This window comes from Babylonia areolata, chromosome 2 (assembly GCF_041734735.1).
Source record: "Babylonia areolata isolate BAREFJ2019XMU chromosome 2, ASM4173473v1, whole genome shotgun sequence".
In the NCBI taxonomy this organism is placed as follows: Eukaryota; Metazoa; Mollusca; class Gastropoda; order Neogastropoda; family Buccinidae; genus Babylonia; species Babylonia areolata.
This window is the reverse complement of record NC_134877.1, coordinates 41,646,915-41,666,527: the sequence shown is the minus strand read 5'-3', so window position 1 is coordinate 41,666,527 and position 19,613 is coordinate 41,646,915. Positions and strand designations below refer to the sequence as shown.

At 40.9% G+C, this 19,613-nt stretch overlaps 1 protein-coding gene across 2 annotated transcripts in view; it reads right to left on the bottom strand.

Annotated features, from left to right (window-relative positions):
* Positions 1-2,135: 2,135 nt before the first annotated feature.
* Positions 2,136-19,613, bottom strand: part of LOC143301474 (putative N-acetylgalactosaminyltransferase 9) — a 35,807-nt gene continuing 18,329 nt past the window's right edge. The window contains exons 4-11 of one of the 2 annotated variants that reach the window (XM_076615799.1): positions 15,866-16,066; positions 14,264-14,381; positions 11,083-11,170; positions 10,344-10,441; positions 9,931-10,065; positions 8,592-8,699; positions 6,822-6,956; positions 2,136-2,937 (exon numbers count right to left, since the gene is read on the bottom strand). In XM_076615799.1, the coding sequence (XP_076471914.1) occupies positions 2,800-2,937; positions 6,822-6,956; positions 8,592-8,699; positions 9,931-10,065; positions 10,344-10,441; positions 11,083-11,170; positions 14,264-14,381; positions 15,866-16,066 (1,021 nt within the window). In that variant the 3' untranslated portion in view covers positions 2,136-2,799. The remainder of the gene's footprint in view (positions 2,938-6,821; positions 6,957-8,591; positions 8,700-9,930; positions 10,066-10,343; positions 10,442-11,082; positions 11,171-14,263; positions 14,382-15,865; positions 16,067-19,613) is intronic. The other variant, XM_076615791.1, reaches the window with a different exon arrangement.

Below are 19,613 nucleotides of genomic sequence, written 5' to 3'. Positions count from 1 at the left end.
ACAAACGAGACAATCACTCTTACCATGTGTTAAAAATGTTCCTCCTTTTCTCCTTCTTCTGCTCCTGCCACCAGGATGCCACGCAAACACCACTGTAGCTTCCAAGTGACCAGCGGATGAAAGTAATGAATGAAACATGCTGTGTTCATGACGATGATGTCACAGCCTCAAAGGGGTGCATCAGTAGACTGCTAAACAAGTAACAAAAACAAGCTTGTCTGTAAAAAATGCTGACCATATCATACATTTAAAGTGCAGCCATGTGGGTCTAGCCAGATCTCCACTGATTTTGATATAAAGGCGATATCATTTACATTACCTGACCAAAAGTGGCAGCCTGGCCGAGATCAGTCCATACAGCTTACAGAAATAATACATCATGTCAGATTTTCAAAATCTGAATTCGAAAGAAATAACTTACAACTTCAGCAATCTTAAAAATATTACCCTTCATGTCATTTTTCATGGTAATGATTTCATAGCTGACGCATGCAAAAATATATTGCTTATTCAGTCAATTGTATTCAAAACAGCAGCATTTAACAAACCAACTTTAAAATGCCTCTGATCTCATTTTATCATCTGTTTGTTGCATATTTCAATTATCAAATGTGGATTCGATCATCAGTTAGCCATTGAGAGAACAGGCAATAACGAAACTAAGGAAACATCTGACTTTTGACCCAAACGAAGCACCATACATTGTATCACAACCCTATAAAAACAAAAATTTTCTTTCACCAATCCATTCCCATATTCGAGCATGTGGAAATACTATTTCCACTTCAGCACATTTATGGAGGATTAACTCCACTTCCACATCCACATCTTTCCAAACAATGTGATCTCATACTGGTGGCAATTAAATCAGCTTCTATGTTCATTCTTCACAGCTCTCCACAAACACAGAATCTAACAACAGCACCATCAACATGCTCCAAAAAAAAAAGTAGAATAAAACATGTCTCATTGAAACCATCTACCTCAATCACTGTTTAAGAAAACAAGATGCCAGATTTTTGCTTGTTACCCTCAGTATACCAATTCAAAAAAGAAAACACTATTTCCATAGTAATTTCTTCTTTTTCTTTAAACAGCATACAATAAAAAAAAATGATATACAATAACTTCCAAAGGAAACAAGAACAGATCAAGTAACAGCAAGAAAAAAAGCCCATCAGCTGTTATGGCAAAGTGGTCAACGTCACAGACTGACAACTTCAAGCTGGTTAGAATAGATGACATTTTAGGATGGAATCAATCCTTTTAAGTACACATGCTGTACCATGACCCACTGGTGCAGAATGGCACGACCAGGCAGAGTGCTCACCTTTTCCATTTTCTGAATGTGGAGATGGCCTGCAGGGAATCTACTGCTGGGGCAGTGCCCCATGAGCCTAATTTTCTTGGAAATCACATGACGAACGGCCTCAAAAAAGGAATGGTCACAGCTTCTTTCATAAGGGCACACACAGTTTCTCAAGTTTCTCAAGGAGGCATCACTGCGTTCAGACAAATCAATACCCGCTACACCACATCTGCTGGGCAGATGCATGACCAGCAGCATAACCCAATGCACTTAGTCAGACCTTGATCATAAATCAAGCGTGCATGCGTATTTGTGTACCAATCAGAGTGGATTTCTTCTACAGAATTTTGCCAGAGGACAACACTCTCATTGCCATGGGTTCTTTTTCGGTGTGCCAAGTGCGCGCTGCACACAGGACCATGGTTTAATATTTAATCCGAATGACTAGATGCTCAGTTTGATTTTCCAGTCAAACTTGGGAGAAAGGGCAACAGTGGGATTCGAACACAAACCCTGACAGATTCTCTGTATTGGCAGATGAGTGTCAACCTTTCTGCCACTTACCTTCTGCCACCTTCCTCAGAACAGAAAGAAAATTAAAGGAAATGGCAAAAGAGAAAATTAGGTGCAGTGGAGGACTGACAACTAGTCTTAATTTGCATCGTAATTTTTAAATGTTTTATCATAAAATGGTTTCAGGGATGAAACAAAATGGGAACCTTAATAAAAGCAACCACTACGAGCACAAATCTTCATAACTACACTGGAATTCTTTAAATGTGCACATATGCACACACCCCCATCCCCCCCCCCCCCCCCACACACACACACACACCTCTTCCCTAACCCACACATATTTTTGTCCAAAGATGTTAACATTTAAATAACAATAAAGACAGTACTTCTACCAATCAATCACAAAATTACTTTGTGTAATTCTTTACATTGATCATGTTACATCTAATCATCAACAGCATTATATAGCAATTTGGAAAAGATCATTACGAATCAAACTCGAAAGAGGAATTTCCATAATTTGACCAACTATCAGATCACCAGAAATGTCACGTGCATCGTATATAAAAATCGATGTGTGAGTGCAAACAAAAAGTCTGCTACAATGACAAAGTTGTCATCAAAACAAAAACAAACAAAACAAAAAAAGGCACAGCAGTTAAATCTATAACAAAGGCACAGCAGCAAAACCCTTTCCAACAAGAACAATAATGATCATGATCACTCTGGAGATGCCCTTATCCCTTTACATTTGTCTCTCTCTCACACACACACGCACACACACACACACACACACACACACACACACACACACACACACACACACTCACTCACACACACACACCACACATTCATACACCTTCCCCCCCACACACATACACAAAAACACTCAACCCCCCTCAACGCTCCTCCCTGCCCTCCTCCACACACACACACACATAACCTACACATGCACACACAAGCCGACTAGATGACTAATCCAAATAATGTTCAAAAGTCCAGATCTGAGAGTTGACGTCCTTGCAGGGTTTCAGTACTGGGTGTCCGTCATTCTGCTGGCCTGCCACGTCCAGACACAGTCCAGAGCTCTCGTGGATCAGCTTGTTCTTCTCCTGCAATCAACAATCAATCCAGATACAGTCCAGAGCTCTCGTGAATCAGCTTGTTCTTCTCCTGCAATCAACAATCAGTCCAGACATAGACCAGAGCTCTCGTGGATCAGCTTGTTCTTCTCCTGCAATCAACAATCAATCCAGATACAGTCCAGAGCTCTCGTGAATCAGCTTGTTCTTCTCCTGCAATCAACAATCAGTCCAGACATAGACCAGAGCTCTCCTGTATCAGCTTGTTCTTCTCCTGCAATCAACAATCAGTCCAGACATAGACCAGAGCTCTCCTGTATCAGCTTGTTCTTCTCCTGCAATCAACAATCAGTCAACACATAGACCAGAGCTCTCCTATATCAGCTTGTTCTTCTCCTGCAATCAACAATCAGTCCACACATAGACCAGAGCTCTCCTGTATCAGTTTGTTTTTCTCCTGCAATCAACAATCAGTCCAGACACAGTCCAGAGCTCTCCTGTATCAGCTTGTTCTTCTCCTGCAATCAACAGTCAGTCCAGACATAGACCAGAGCTCTCCTATATCAGCTTGTTCTTCTCCTGCAATCAACAATCAGTCAACACATAGACCAGAGCTCTCCTGTATCAGCTTGTTCTTCTCCTGCAATCAACAATCAATCCAGACACAGTCCAGAGCTCTCCTGTATCAGCTTGTTCTTCTCCTGCAATCAACAATCAGTCCAGACACAGACCAGAGCTCTCCTGTATCAGTTTGTTTTTCTCCTGCAATCAATAATCAGTCAACACATAAACCAGAGCTCTCCTATATCAGCTTGTTCTTCTCCTGCAATCAACAATCAGTCCACACATAGACCAGAGCTCTCCTGTATCAGTTTGTTTTTCTCCTGCAATCAACAAATAGTCCAGACACAGTCCAGAGCTCTCCTGTATCAGCTTGTTCTTCTCCTGCAATCAACAATCAGTCCAGACATAGACCAGAGCTCTCCTGTATCAGCTTGTTCTTCTCCTGCAATCAACAATCAGTCCAGACACAGTCCAGAGCTCTCGTGAATCAGCTTGTTCTTCTCCTGCAATCAACAATCAGTCCAAACATAGACCAGAACTCTCCTGTATCAGCTTGTTCTTCTCCTGCAATCAACAATCAGTCCAGACACAGACCAGAGCTCTCCTGTATCAGTTTGTTTTTCTCCTGCAATCAATAATCAGTCCAGACAGAGACCAGAGCTCTCCTATATCAGCTTGTTCTTCTCCTGCAATCAACAATCAGTCCAAATATAGACCAGAGCTCTCCTGCATCAGTTTGTTTTTCTCCTGCAATCAACAATCAGTCCAAACATAGACCAGAACTCTCCTGTATCAGCTTGTTCTTCTCCTGCAATCAACAGTCAGTCCAGACATAGACCAGAACTCTCCTGTATCAGCTTGTTCTTCTCCTGCAATCAACAATCAGTCCAGACATAGACCAGAACTCTCCTGTATCAGCTTGTTCTTCTCCTGCAATCAACAATCAGTCCAGACACAGTCCAGAGCTCTCCTGTATCAATTTGTTCTTCTCCTGCAATCAACAATTAGTCCAGACACAGACCAGAGCTCTCCTGTCTCAACTTGTTCTTCTCCTGCAATCAACAACCATACAATCAATTTCAAACCTTAAAACCACCATGCGTTTGTTCTGCATCATTCGCATGTTCTGTGTGGTTTAATCTGGACTAAAGAGGTTATGCCAATCTTGAATAAAAGCTAATTGGTGTTTGCACATTTCTTCTATCATTGCTGCTGTGTGCACATGTCAAATGATTGGTATACAGACAAGCCTGGCACTTCCTTTTAAAGAAAGTATCTTGGCTTGTCCCAATGTACTTTTTTTTCTTTTTTTTTTACCTGTGTGCTTGCTGAATCTGTGGCATAAGCATCATCTTGAATGGAGAGAGTGACTACTCTTTACTATCTTAACTGTTTGTTATTCTGGCCTTATTATTCATTGATCACACAATCAGTTTGCATTCTTCAGTCACAGAACCTCTACAAACGGTTCAAAATTCCCAACTGCTTGACCCTATCTTGAAAGCCTGTTGCAAAAAACCGTGCACTCCATTTTCTCCATAAGCTACACAGGCTTCCAATATCTGAGAGAATGAAATTCAAAACAGCTTGCATATGTTTTAGTTTACTGACTGGCTCTGCACCCTCATATCTTTCTGACCCAGTTAAGATTTACAGTCCACCCCACCCTGGCCTGAATTCTTTGTCTGGTACACACACGTTTGAAGTCCCGCCTTGCAGACGCAAGTACTCTGGTTTCCAAACATTTGCACACAACGGACCTTGGTTTTGGAAATCCTTTCCATAAAACAGACACAGTTACACTATTATATCTTTCAAATCTAATCTCAAAACATATTTGTCCATTCCACTATCAAATCTTTGAAATCTAATCTCAGAACATATTTGTTCAAAAAATTTTTTAAAATACAGATCCTTCTCCTCCTAGATTTTTGTGCGCATATTGCGCATTAATGTGTGGGGAGGGGGGGTCAGATTAATTTGGACAACCCATGAAAATGCTATCAGTAGCTATGCCCTTTAGCTCATGAGACATTCCCTCCTCTTCTCTGCTACATACATACAAACATACATACATACATACGCACACAGAGCTGATTCTCTCTCCCAGTACTTGCTGTTTTCTCATCTTCAAATAACTATTAATAAATCTTACATCCACATATAAAACTTTTGTTTGTGGGGGGTTTTCAAAAATGTTTTCACACCTGGAACAGATTTCCTTTACTTTCCCCCATGACTGACCGCTCTAAAAAGAACATTTTTCTTCTGTCAACAGAAAACAACAATTTTTCAAGCATCACAAAAACTGCACGGTACCTCCTCCCCCCCTCCCCCCCCCCCCACCTCCATCCCCCCCCCCCCCCCCTCTCTCTCTCTCTCTCTTTCAAATCTGCAGTTTCTCTAGCTTTCCATTTACATGTGTCTTTTGTTGTTGTTTTTTCGGTTTTGTCATTCACCCCTCTGGGTTAGACTTGTGTATGTGTGTGGATGACTGGTGCATAAGCACTCTGCTTTGTCTTTGGACAAGATCAAGCGCTATATAAGTACCTCTATTTTCATAAATATTGTCATTATTATCATCGTCATCATCATCATCATCATTATCGTCATCTTTTTTTTTCATCATTACTGTTATCATCATCATCATCATCATCATCAACATAATTGTTACTACCACTGTTATTGTTATCATTATTGTTAGCAGCAGCAGCAGCAGTAATAGTAGTAGTAGTAGTAGTAGTAGTAGTAGTAGTAGCAGCAGCAGCAGCAGCAGCAACAGCAGTAGCAGCAGTAGTAGCAGCAACAGCAGCAGCAGCAGTAGTAGCAGCAGTAGCAGCAGCAGCAGCAGTAGTAGCAGCAGTAGTAGTAGCAGCAGTAGTAGTAGCAGGAGTAGTAGCAGCAGTAGCAGCAGCAGCAGCAGTAGAAGCAGCAGTAGCAGCAGCAGCAGCAGCAGCAACAGCAGTAGTAGCAGCAGTAGTAGTAGTAGCAGCAGCAGCAGCAACAGCAGCAGCAGCAGCAGCAGCAACAGCAGTAGTAGCAGCAGTAGTAGTAGTAGCAGCAGCAGCAGCAGCAGCAGCAGCAGCAGCAGCAGCAACAGCAGTAGTAGCAGCAGTAGTAGTAGCAGCAGCAGCAGCAACAGCAGTAGCAGCAGCAGCAGCAACAGCAGTAGTAGCAGCAGTAGTAGTAGCAGCAGCAGCAGCAACAGCAGTAGTAGCAGCAGCAGCAGCAGCAACAGCAACAGCAGTAGCAGCAGCAGCAGCAGTGGAAGTGACAGTAGTAGTGGTACTATTATTATCATCATCCATTATCAATAACATTATTTTCAGAATCATTACCATCATCCCTACCTTATCGTGCTTCCACTTCATGGTGGGTTTGTTGTGGTGGCACTGTCGCAGCCTGACGGTGCTCCCATCCTCTCCCAGGCTGTCCAGACACGCCTCCTCCCTCCGCAGGTCGTTGGTCACACTCAGCGACATCACCTGGTCACCACCACAAGTCAGACACATGTATGAGAGGACCTTCTTCATCATCTTCTTCTTCTTCTGCATTCGTGGGCTGCAACTCCCACATTCACTCGCATGTACACGAGTGGGCTTTTACGTGCATGACCGTTTTTACCCCGCCATGTAGGCAGCCATACTCACGTTTTCGGGGGTGTGCATGCTGGGTATGTTCTTGTTTCCATAACCCACCGAACGCTGACATGGATTACAGGATATTTAACATGCGTATTTGATCTTCTGCATGCGTTTACACACAAAGGGGGTTCAGGCACTAGCAGGTCTGCACATATGTTGACCTGGGAGATCATAAAAATCTCCACCCTTTACCCACCAGGCGCCGTCACTGTGATTCGAACCCGGGACCCTCAGATTGAAAGTCCAGCGCGTTAACCACTCGGCTATTGCACCCATCATATGAGAGAACCAAATCAACATGTTTCAAAACATGTTTCACACATTACTTAGATAAGGATATAGAAACTTTTTTTTTTTTAAGAACTGTAATTCACTTTTTTACAGGTCACGGTATCCATCAGATGTTGTGAACAAAGAAGTGACAAGTGACATGTGGTACAGTTACTGTCCAGCTGAGATTTCACGACACTTTGCTTTTCAAGAAGATTCATATATCGATACCATTTTCTAGTAAAAACTTTAGGTAACTTTTCCAGTGTTTTTGCTTTCAAGAAGATTCATGTATGGGTACCATTTTCTAGTTAAAAAAAAAAATGTGGTTAACATTTCCAATGAATACACATATTTTTCGACTTGATAATTGTTTCTTAAATCATTCAGATAAAAGACTCTTCACACCGATTTTATATTTTTATTCTGCATCGATAGACAAAGTAATAATAATAATAATGGATACTTATATAGCACACTATCCAGAAATCTGCTCTAGGTGATTTACAAAAACGCTTTGTTAACATAAAACATTACATCTATGTTACATACACACACCAAAATGTGACTACACACACACACACACACACACACACACACAGTATGATAAATATTTTCATTTGTGAGAGCAGAATGTGAAACGACCTGAATGAAATTTGAAGAACAGTCATGCTGGAAAAAAAACCCAATTTATTTGTTTCCCAGAACAGGAGGGAGTTGAAAGCTTACCATTAGCACATGTTTTTACCCCACCAAGTGGGCAACCACATTCTGCTTTCACTGCTGTGCATATATTCTTGCTTCAAAAATCCACTGAATGCCAACATGTAGTACGGGATTTTTAAAGTATGTATTTGGTCTTCAGTTTGCGTATGTACATGATGGGGTTTCAGAAACTAGCAGGACTGCACAAGTATTGACATTATAGGTAAAAAAAACAACAAAAAACTCCACGCTTAACCCAGCTGGGATTCAAATCCCCAGGTTAAAAGCCCAGCGCTATTAACCATTCAGATGTTTCACCTTCATCCCAGACCTGTACAAATGAAGGACAGAGAGGGAGAGAGAGGAGAAAGAACTAACTTTTTTTTTCTTTTTTTTTTCTTTTTTTTGGTGTTTCTTTTGGGTTTGCTTTTGTTTTACGTTTATTTTGTAAATAATAAACAGACAAATAATGACATGTATTCAAGCACTGTGAGAGCTGACCTGATTTGCACTGGCACCGTTCTGGCAGCTGTAGAGACCCATGTCGAACTCCATTTTTTCATCCTTTTGCAGTGTGTCCAGACACAAGTTGCTGGCTGGGTTTCGCACCTGGTCAACACACCCCCACAGTCACAACACAGCCCAACATTACATCTCACAGTCACAATGCTCACAACATGCCATTCACAGATCTGCCCAGGCTCTGCATTCCCACTTTCAAACACTCAAGACCTGACCACCACTCTTTCTCTGTCTCTGGACCTTGCACTTGGAATGATCTCCCCTCTTTTGCTTTGTCAAATCCCTGCAATCAGCTCTTTCAGATCTAACCTTAAAACCTGCCTCTTTCCATAAGAACTTCTTCACAGTTCCTCTTGCAATCTGTCTACACTTTTTGTTGTTGGTGTTTTTGGTTTTCTGGTGTGGTTTTTTTGTTGTTGTTGTTGTTGGTGGTGGGTTTTTTGTTTGTTTTTTGTTGTTGGGTTGTTGTTTTTTTTTGGGGGGGGTTGTTGTTGTTTTTCTTTTTTTCTTTTTTTTTTTTCTTTTTCTTTGGTTGTCTTTCTCTTTGATTCAGAGTTAAACTGGCATGAAAAATTGGATGAAAAGCACTTTGATTTGTTTCAGCACAAGATTTTGCAATAAAATTTATTACTACTACCACTACTACTGCTGCTGCTACTATTACTACTACTACTACTGCTGTTGTTATCATCATTATTATTATTATTGTCATCATCATCATTACTGTTAACATTACATAAAAATATTATTATCATCATTATTATCATTTTTCTCAAAAATGAGACCATTCACTGTAATTCTTTTTTCCTTTGTTCGACAGCAAATGAAACGGGTATGTAATATTCACCCTTTTGTATTTGTAAGAGCAGGTCATCATGTCTGCACATCTGTTGCCTTTTAAAATGTAATAATATGGGTTATTAGAAACCAAACGCTGGTACAAACTTACAGGACATTTGGAATACACAGGCATAAACATGAAAAAGAAGCAGAGCTGAATTAATCAATCAATACCACCTGTTTCTTTCGTAAGGTTCCATCTTTTCACAGAGATGGTTGACAAGCATTGCTTCATGTGTATGACTGTGATCATTGTATCTGCCGTTTACTTTATAACATTTAAACATTGCTTACCCTTCACATACACACAATAGATGAGTGTGATTCTTGTGCATTGTTGCATTGTTAATGTATGTCACACCACAAATTATTTTCTCTTACTGGAGATAATAACATATTCTGTTGTTGTGTCTGCACTCCTCAAAAGAAAACTAAAGACCACACCTCTCCCCTGTATCTGCAGTCTATAGATTCTTACCATTCCCCAGGCATGGACTTTCTCATCGGGGATGAACTTCTCAGGGTAAACATTGTCCAGGTACCACTTGAAGCTGTGGCATTTCAGGCGCTTCCTCAGCTCAATTCTCTCTGAGATGTCCCCGTAATCCTGCCCCTGGGAAAATAAAACCATTTCTTGGGTGTCAGAAACCTGTCACAAAGACTGTATCATGGCAAAATAAAAGCCAAATTGATAACAACGTCAACGAACATTTTTGAAACAAAGAAATACATACCTCCAAACATGTGTGGTCGATCTCTCTCTCTCTCTCTCTCTCTCTCTCTCTCTCTCTCTCTCAGACACACAGAGACATACATAGACATACTGAAACATGAACAAACATACTCACACATGCACATACACAGTTTGATGCATCTACACGAAATACTTACCAGAAGATCTCGCCTGTGTGTGTAGAACAACCTCTTATACTCATCCATCCACACTTCTGCCAAGCGCATGGAATTGATGCCATGAGTATCTTTGTTACCTGCAGAAAGAAAATGGCACACCTCTGTCAGGTTCTTCAGGAAATGTCTGTTGAAAACATAACTGTGAATAACCAACATCAAAACCATGCATTTACGTATTTCATTGAAAATGAAAAAAAAAAAAAAAATGTCAATAAACAACACCCTTCTTTTACTCTGCCTTTTTTTTCTTCTTTTTTTTTTTTCTTTTTTTTTTTTGCCACAAAAGTCAAGGTACTGTAACTTATTGTAACATACTATGATTCAACAGAATGTGACAAGTTATAATAAAAGAATGTATGTATGTATGCATTATGTGTGTAATATGTGCCTGTTTGCCTGCCTGCCTGCCTGTGTCTGTCTGTCTGTCTGCCTGTTCTGTCTGTCTCCATTAAAAAAAAAAAAGGTATGACACACCCAAAGAAATCAATATTATGGGCACCTCTATGTTGGTTGACTGATCCCAAAATGTTATCTTTATGCATGTAAGTTTGGCTGATGTTTTTTCATAAACAAATTACACATGCATGCACGTAAATGCGCACACGCGCACACACACACACACACACACACACACACACACACACACACACACAAGCCTAAAATGTACAACTAAGCCAGGTGTGCTTCAGTTACAGTGAGTGAACAGACTACACCTTACCAGGGAAGGTGTAGGGGTGACTTGAGCGGAAGATGTGGCCCACACGGGAACAGGGGATGAACTCCAAGGAGCCCCCGCACATCCATACCTGTACACAACCACCACCATCACCCCACACATCTATACCTGTACACAACCACCACCATCAACCCACACATCTAGACCTGTACACAACCACCGCCATCACCCCACACATCCATACCTGTACACAGCAACCACCATCACCCTGCACATCTAGACCTGTACACAACAACCACCATCACCCCACACATCCATACCTGTACACAACAACCACCATCACCCCACACATCCATACCTGTACACAACAACCACCATCACCCCACACATCCATACCTGTACACAACAATCACCATCAACCCACACATCCATACCTGTACACAACAACCACCATCACCCCACACATCCATACCTGTACACAACAACCACCATCACCCCACACATCCATACCTGTACACAACAACCACCATCACCCCACACATCCATACCTGTACACAACCACCACCATCACCTCGCACATCTAGACCTGTACACAACAATCACCATCACCCTGCACATCCATACCTGTACACAACCACCACCATCACCCCACACATCCATACCTGTACACAGCAACCACCATCACCCCACACATCCATACCTGTACACAACAACCACCATCACCCCACACATCCATACCTGTACACAACAACCACCATCACCCCACACATCCATACCTGTACACAACCACCGCCATCACCCCACACATCCATACCTGTACACAACCACCACCATCATCCCACACATCCATACCTGTACACAACAACCACCATCAGAGTTCTGACTGCCATGTGATCAGTTCACAAGTTCACTTCCACAAACACTGGTGAAAATAAAGTATTTTTGGTAAACAATAAAACAAAAACAAAAACAAAAACAAAAGACCCCAAATTACATAAATATGCCTTTAAAAATGCAGTATCGTTTCAAAATACTTAAAAACCTTACAATTTTTTGTTTCATTCTGTGTTCCTTTTGAATACATATACTTTTTCTCTTACACAGTTCAATGCTTCTCTCTTTTTACATCATCATTAAATCGTTTTCTGAATTTTTCTGACCTTTTTGGGTTTTTTTTATTCTTCATGCCTTCGATAATTTTAAAACACTGCCAACATGTGCTCTTGCTCTTTGCAATGATGTCCTGTCAGTACTGTATTAATGTGTGCAGGTATACAAATGTTCCAAGGATTGAACAGCTACAAAAATGGGTGGAACATTCATTCATTTATTCATTCATTCATTCGTTCATTCATTTACCCATTCGTTTGTTCATTCGTTCATTCATTCACTTGGCTTATGGCCCAGCCAACCACACTGGCCATATCAGGACTTTAACTCATTTCAAACCAAAACCGTGTACATAAATCAGAAAATGATAGTGCGACATTCCCAAAGATACCATAAAGCAACTATATACAACTGTAGCAGCGACAGTGTCTGTACTTTCTGCCACTTCCTTGAAACTGGAACTGTTGACACATGAATGTAACCTTGCTCAAGTCAAGTGGTTGTGCGATGGTTTCAAGTGGTGTACTTGAACCATGTGGTGTGAATACATCATTCTATACAAGTGTTGATGTATGTTTTTTTGTTTTTATTCAACATCACACCGAACACTACCATCACAGCGACATGCATGTATTTTGCCTTCTTCCTACCCCAATATATATATATGTGTGTGTGTGTGTGTGTGTGTGTGTGTGTGTGTGTGTGTGTGTGTGTGTGTGTGTGTGTGTTTCAGTGTTTTGTGTCTGACTGACATGTTACTGAAATGCACTTTGAGAGGTTTGAAAGCAGTAAATAAAAGTACTGTCACTGTTATCATTATTCTTTCTATCACACACACACACACACACACACACACACACACACACACACATGGACACACACACATACATACACACACATGTAAACAATGAGTGGACTGACCATGAAAGGTAAAAACAAAATGATATGCACAGCTGCACCCACACATATGAACTCCAAAACATTCGGTGGACTGACCCTGAAAAACACACACCACAGCTGACAACAGACACAGGAAGACAGGTGGACTGACTCTGAAAAACACACACCACAGCTGACAACAGACACAGAAAGACAGGTGGACTGACTCTGAAAAACACACACCACAGCTGACAACAGACACAGAAAGACAGGTGGACTGACCCTGAAAAACACACACTGCAGACAAGTGGACAAAGACCAGTGGATTAACCATGAAAAACACACACCACAGCTGACAACAGGCACAGAAAGTCAGGTGGACTGGCCCTGAAAAACACTGAAGACAGGTGGACAAAGTCAGGTGGACTGACCCTGAAAAACACTGCAGACAGGTGGACAAAGACAGGTGGACTGACCCTGAAAAACACTGCAGACAGGTGGACAAAGTCAGGTGGACTGACCCTGAAAAACACAAAATGCAGACAGGTGGACAAAGACAGGTGGACTGACCCTGAAAAACACACACTACAGACAGGTGGACAAAGACAGGTGAACTGACCCTGAAAAACACTGCAGACAGGTGGACAAAGTCAGGTGGACTGACCCTGAAAAACACAAAATGCAGACAGGTGGACAAAGACAGGTGGACTGACCCTGAAAAACACAAAATGCAGACAGGTGGACAAAGACAGGTGGACTGACCCTGAAAAACACACACTACAGACAGGTGGACAAAGACAGGTGGACTGACCCTGAAAAACACACACTGCAGACATACTGACCCTGAAAGACACACACTGCAGACAGGTGGACAAAGACAGGTGGACTGACCCTGAAAAACACACACTGCAGACAGGTGGACAAAGACAGGTGGACTGACCCTGAAAAACACACACTGCAGACAGGTGGACAAAGACAGGTGGAATGACCCTGAAAAACACACACTACAGACAGGTGGACAAAGACAGGTGGACTGACCCTGAAAAACACACACTACAGACAGGTGGACAAAGACAGGTGGACTGACCCTGAAAAACACACACTACAGACAGGTGGACAAAGACAGGTGGACTGACCCTGAAAAACACACACTGCAGACAGGTGGACAAAGACAGGTGAACTGACCCTGAAAAACACACACTGCAGACAGGTGGACAAAGACAGGTGGACTGACCCTGAAAGAGATCTCCAGATTCTCTCCTCCCCAGACGTCCATGCCAGGGTCATAGGCACCAATCTCAAAGAAGTACTTGCGGTCAGCAGCAAACAGACCTCCTGCCATGGTGGGAGATCTGTCCCAAAGAAAGAAAAAAATAAAAGTGGGGAAGGAAGAGGGGTTTGGGGGGATGAGGGTTTGGGTGGGGGGGGGGGGGGCCATTGGCAAACATCACAAAACACTAAATCTGATGAGGGTGTAACTGTATGTTGCACAACTGTCTCAAAGGTTTGTGAATATGCAGCCACACACACACACACACACACACACACACACACACACACACACCACACCACATAAACATACACACATACAATATAATACTCAAAGGTGGAAACACATGACCGAGTTGACAGGAAAAAAAAACAACACTGACACATATAGTCAATCTATCCCTATAATTCACCGACATAAAATGTAACAGTTTGACATAATAGTAATAACAGTGAAGCATCATGTCATAGTTAACAATCCTAAAACACTACTTCAACACTTTTCACTTATTAAGAAATGTATATATTATTCACATGCAAAGTTGCTTTCATTGAAAAAAATGTTATTTTCTACCAGTATAAATTCACACACACACACACACACACACACACACACACACACACACACACACAGATATGACAAAGCAGTAAACGTAAATGAATGGATGGCAGAGACAACATACTGAAGACAACAGAAAACAAAAATAACATGAAAGAGACTCAACAACTGTTTAAAAATTCTAAGGGTATAATTGAGGGTTGTGCGGGGCAGATTACTAAATGTAAAAAATAAAACAAATGAACAACCCAAACACCATGAACAACAGCAAAATAATATTTAAATAATAAATGAATAGAGGCACATTATATTGCAATAATGAATAAACAAAGGCACACACACACACACACCGGCAAACATTATTTTGCAGTTTGCCAAAGGAAGAACAAATCAATACTTCCAATACCGTTGCCAATAATTTGCATGTTTGGAGAAGGAGTCAATCTGACAGATAGAAAAGCACAAAATCTCAGCAACCTTTCCCATCCACTGTAATATTACATACACTGACACAAGCATTGCACAACTAAAAACGCCAAACTTCAAGAGACCAAATTATAATTAGTGCAGTTAAATTTTATTTCTTTCATCAGTAAATTATCAATCAAGCATACTGGTTTTCAGCTTCTTGATATGATCATAAGCATCCAATCACACACACACACACAGACATACACACACACACACACACACACACTTGCATGTAGTTTGGTGAGGCGTCAGATGGTTTGCATGTACATGCAGGAGCATGTGTACACATATATGCATTCATGCATGTGAGTCTGTGTGGTTTCTTTTTTGCCTAAAGAAGCAGTCAAAAAAATACTCAGCAATAAAATATATATGCATGCGTGCATAGGTGTGTGTATAATATATAGACAGACAGATAGACTGACAGATATGTAAGAATACAAGCACTTACAAATTTAAAAATTCACCCCTAAAAAACAAACAAAAACACACCACAAAACAGTACCTTAACAGTCAAAGCAGGTAAAAATCCAATACCTAACAGGATCAGTGTATTTACGACTCTCCTTGTCCCTGGGGGGAACGTCCTCCCAGGTGAAGTGGCCACTCCAGGTGAACCCCCCTACATTGTAGCCCCCGTTCAGAGAGTAGCGCAGAGTGTTGTCATCGATGGCGTCCACTATGGGGCACACCACGGCCGAGCGTTTCTCCTTTATGCGCGTTAACATGGGCTCCAACCTGAGCGGTGGTTTACATGGGGGTACAAAGCCCAGCAGGGGGAGTCTGTCTATTATTTAATTTCACTCCATTTGTCCAAGAAATGGAGTTCACCATGATAGTCAGTGAGCAGGTCTGGTCATCCTTTTCCTTTATCCTTTTTCTTCCGGTCTTTTTTTTTTTTCTTCTTTTTTTTTTAAGAGTCATCCTCCCATGTACCGTTAACTCCACCTACGCCAGTCCCAAACCCTGGTGCCAAAGAATGAGGGTTAGATGCTGCCACAGAAACAAGAAGAAGAAAATAAACTAACATTTTGGAGCAACTGGCACAGGACCAGGATGGCTATAGCGCGCTTGTTGATAGCCTGCGTCTCAATATGGGGCAAGAGACGTAGATCAGGTGTGATGAAGAGGTGTGTTGTTGTTTTTTGTGTGTGTTTTCTTTAAGGTCATCCTCCTATGCACTCATGAAGGGTAATGGAATACTCGTTTGGTAAAGATTCTCCGGATTCTGGCTACATATGGTACAACGTTTCCTTTACTCACGTTCAGAACTTTCAGTTTACTTTTTTATATTTTGTCCTCCCAAAATTAAAGAATTGTTCACTTACAGTAGCAAGTTTTGTTGTTGTTTTAAAGGTTTAGGATCTTCAGAGGAGTTAAACCAGAACACCTGTTTCACTCTGTCTGAAACTGGAATTGTCTAAGCACTAAAAACTGGGTGTGGACATAGTAACTATGGCTACAAATCCGTGTCATCATGGGCACTATCATGGTATTGTATTGTATTGTACTGTATTGTATTTCTCTTTTTGTCACAACAGATTTCTCTGTGTGAAATTTGGGCTGCTCACCACAGGGAGAGCGTGTCACTGCACAAAGAGCACCACCCATTTTTTTGTATTTTTTTCCTGCGTGCAGTTTTATTTGTTTTTCCTATCGAAGTGGATTTTTCTACATAATTTTGCCAGGGACAACCCTTTTGTTGCCGTGGGTTCTTTTATGTGCACTAAGTGCATGCAGCACACAGGACCTTGGTTTATCGTCTCATCCGAAAGACTAGCATCCAGACCACCACTCAAGGTCTAGTAGAGGGGAAGAAAATACTGTACTGCATTGCTTTTTGTCACGACAGATTTCTCTGTGTGAAATGCAGGCTGCTCTCCCCAGGACAGCGCACACTGCCACAGTGCAATGGCAACCTTTGTGTTCTGGGGTGGGTTTGTTGTTTTTTTGTTTTGTTTTTTTACGTGTTTGTTTTTTCTGTCTCCAAGTGTATTTGTTTTACCATTCATGGGTAATCAATATTGCAACGGCAAACACACTTAGGAGGTAAGCCATCCGTTGGAACTGAGAAAGTTTCAAAAAGGCCTGCAGTTTTGCTGTCCTGGGGGCCACTGAAATGGGAACAAGCAACTGAGGAGAGACACACACACACACACACACACACACACACACACACACACACACACACACATAGTACTTGTTCTCTGTGTGTGTGTGTGTGTGTGTGTGTGTGTGTGTGTGTGTGTGACTGAACATAAAGAACTCATTGTGTGTGTGTGTGTGTGTGTGTGTGTGTGTGTGTGTGTGTGTGTGTGTGAACAAATGATTGATCCACCTGTAAAGCTTCCCACTAAGACATACCATGTTTTATGGCAAGCAAAAGGCCACAACCATGAAAATGTCACGCATCCCAGACACTGAGACGAAAGCTCTGATTCTGCTTGTTTCATATGTACAATCAGATTTTTGACATACCATACTTTTTACTACTGAGTGTTATTTTGTTAAAAAATAAAAATAAAAATAAAAATAAAAATTTAAATTAAAAAAATCCTGGCTGGGTTGGTCCCATTTTCTAAACAGAAAACTGCCTGTAAGTAATGAATGAGAGATAAAGTAAGGATGGTTAGAGATACAGGTGGGGATGTATAAATGACAAATGAAAACTGTTATCACCCTCTTTCATTTCATCCACCCACCTTTAACAAAATATGTTACAGAATTTTATACAAATGTTTCTGTTACATTGTATCAGAATCAAGTGTGTGTGTGTGTGTGTGTGTGTGTGTGTGTGTGTGTGTGTGTGTGTGTGTGTGTGTGTGTGTACGTGTGTGTATGTCTGTGTCTGTTTCTGTTACATTGTATTAGAATAATCAAGTGTGTGTGTGTGTGTGTGTGTGTGTGTGCGTGTGTGTGTCTTTGTCTGTGTCTGTTACACTATTTTTATGTGGCTTTTTCTCAGCTGGGTATTGTTTTTCTCAGCTGGGTATTGCTTTACAATTGTTTATAACTAGGTTCCCGACATCAATCCTTTTGGCAGTGTCTGTTTTGTGTTTAGTGTTAGATGAGTGAAGTGGTCAGATAGGTCAAAACCTTTCTCTCTGCTGAGGTCGTCACTTTCTACATTTGTTTCCTAAACCTTCAGAAAAATGAAAACAGCTTATTATATTCAAACACATAGTGCACAATCCTATTTTTCTGCTGGAACATTTCCTTTTTCATGACTTTTTTTTTTTAAGAATGACTTTTCTTTTAAAATAATAAATCTACAGCCCCTTTCTTTTTAATGCTTTCCAGTGCCATTCAAAATGTATACCAGTTCCAAATGCCAAGATCCAACTCAAAAGGGAATCAAACCAAAAACCCAATGCCTCACACAGGAAAACAGCAGCAGTGTAAAGTAACATCATCTCTTCTTCTTCTGTCTACACTAGCCCCACTCTTTTCAATCTGTCCACCAACATGGGACATGAAGTTCTGTTAACAAGTCTTGCAACAATATCAAAACTGATGGAAGGGGGGGAAATAATCAGATAATACTGAGTTTAAAACATGGACAACTACCAACGCGTAATTATATCACTTACTGGCCTTTGAAGCTGTGCATTGTTCAAAGGCTTCATACACCAGTTTTTGTTCTCTGCTTGTGAAGAATATGAAATATGTTGTCACACATTCTGTAGAACTCAGTAGTAGAAGCACTTTTTGATCTGATTCACATGAGCTGATCTGTAATGCATTAAAAAATAAGTAAAAATTTTTTTAAATTATAAATAAATAAAAAAGAGCAAGAGACATCAGAATGAGTATTAATGATAATAAACAAAGCAGCAAATCCAGCATGCAAAATAAATAGGAAAAAAATGAAGCAAATCAGGAAAAATACAAAAGCAAAAAATACCCAAACTGCAAAGCAAATACTGAAATGCTTCTAATATGCAAAAACAACCAAGCAAAACTAAAAAGCAAGTGTGCGCACACCCACCCACCCAACCACACACCCATGCATGCACGCACGCACGCACACACACACACACACACACACACAATGTACAAGGTACAAGACTAAAAGAAACAATTACTGTTTGTCTAAAGCAAAAATGAATCAAATACCATGCAATGGAATATCTTCTTATCAATGAAACTGTCGGTGTTGATTTCTACCATTCTTAATCAATGTTCGAATTTCCATGTAAGGATATTTGGATTTTGTTAACACATGTCACATACTCAATAAAAGGAACAACACTTTAATTAATTAATGCATAATGACGATGGTGAG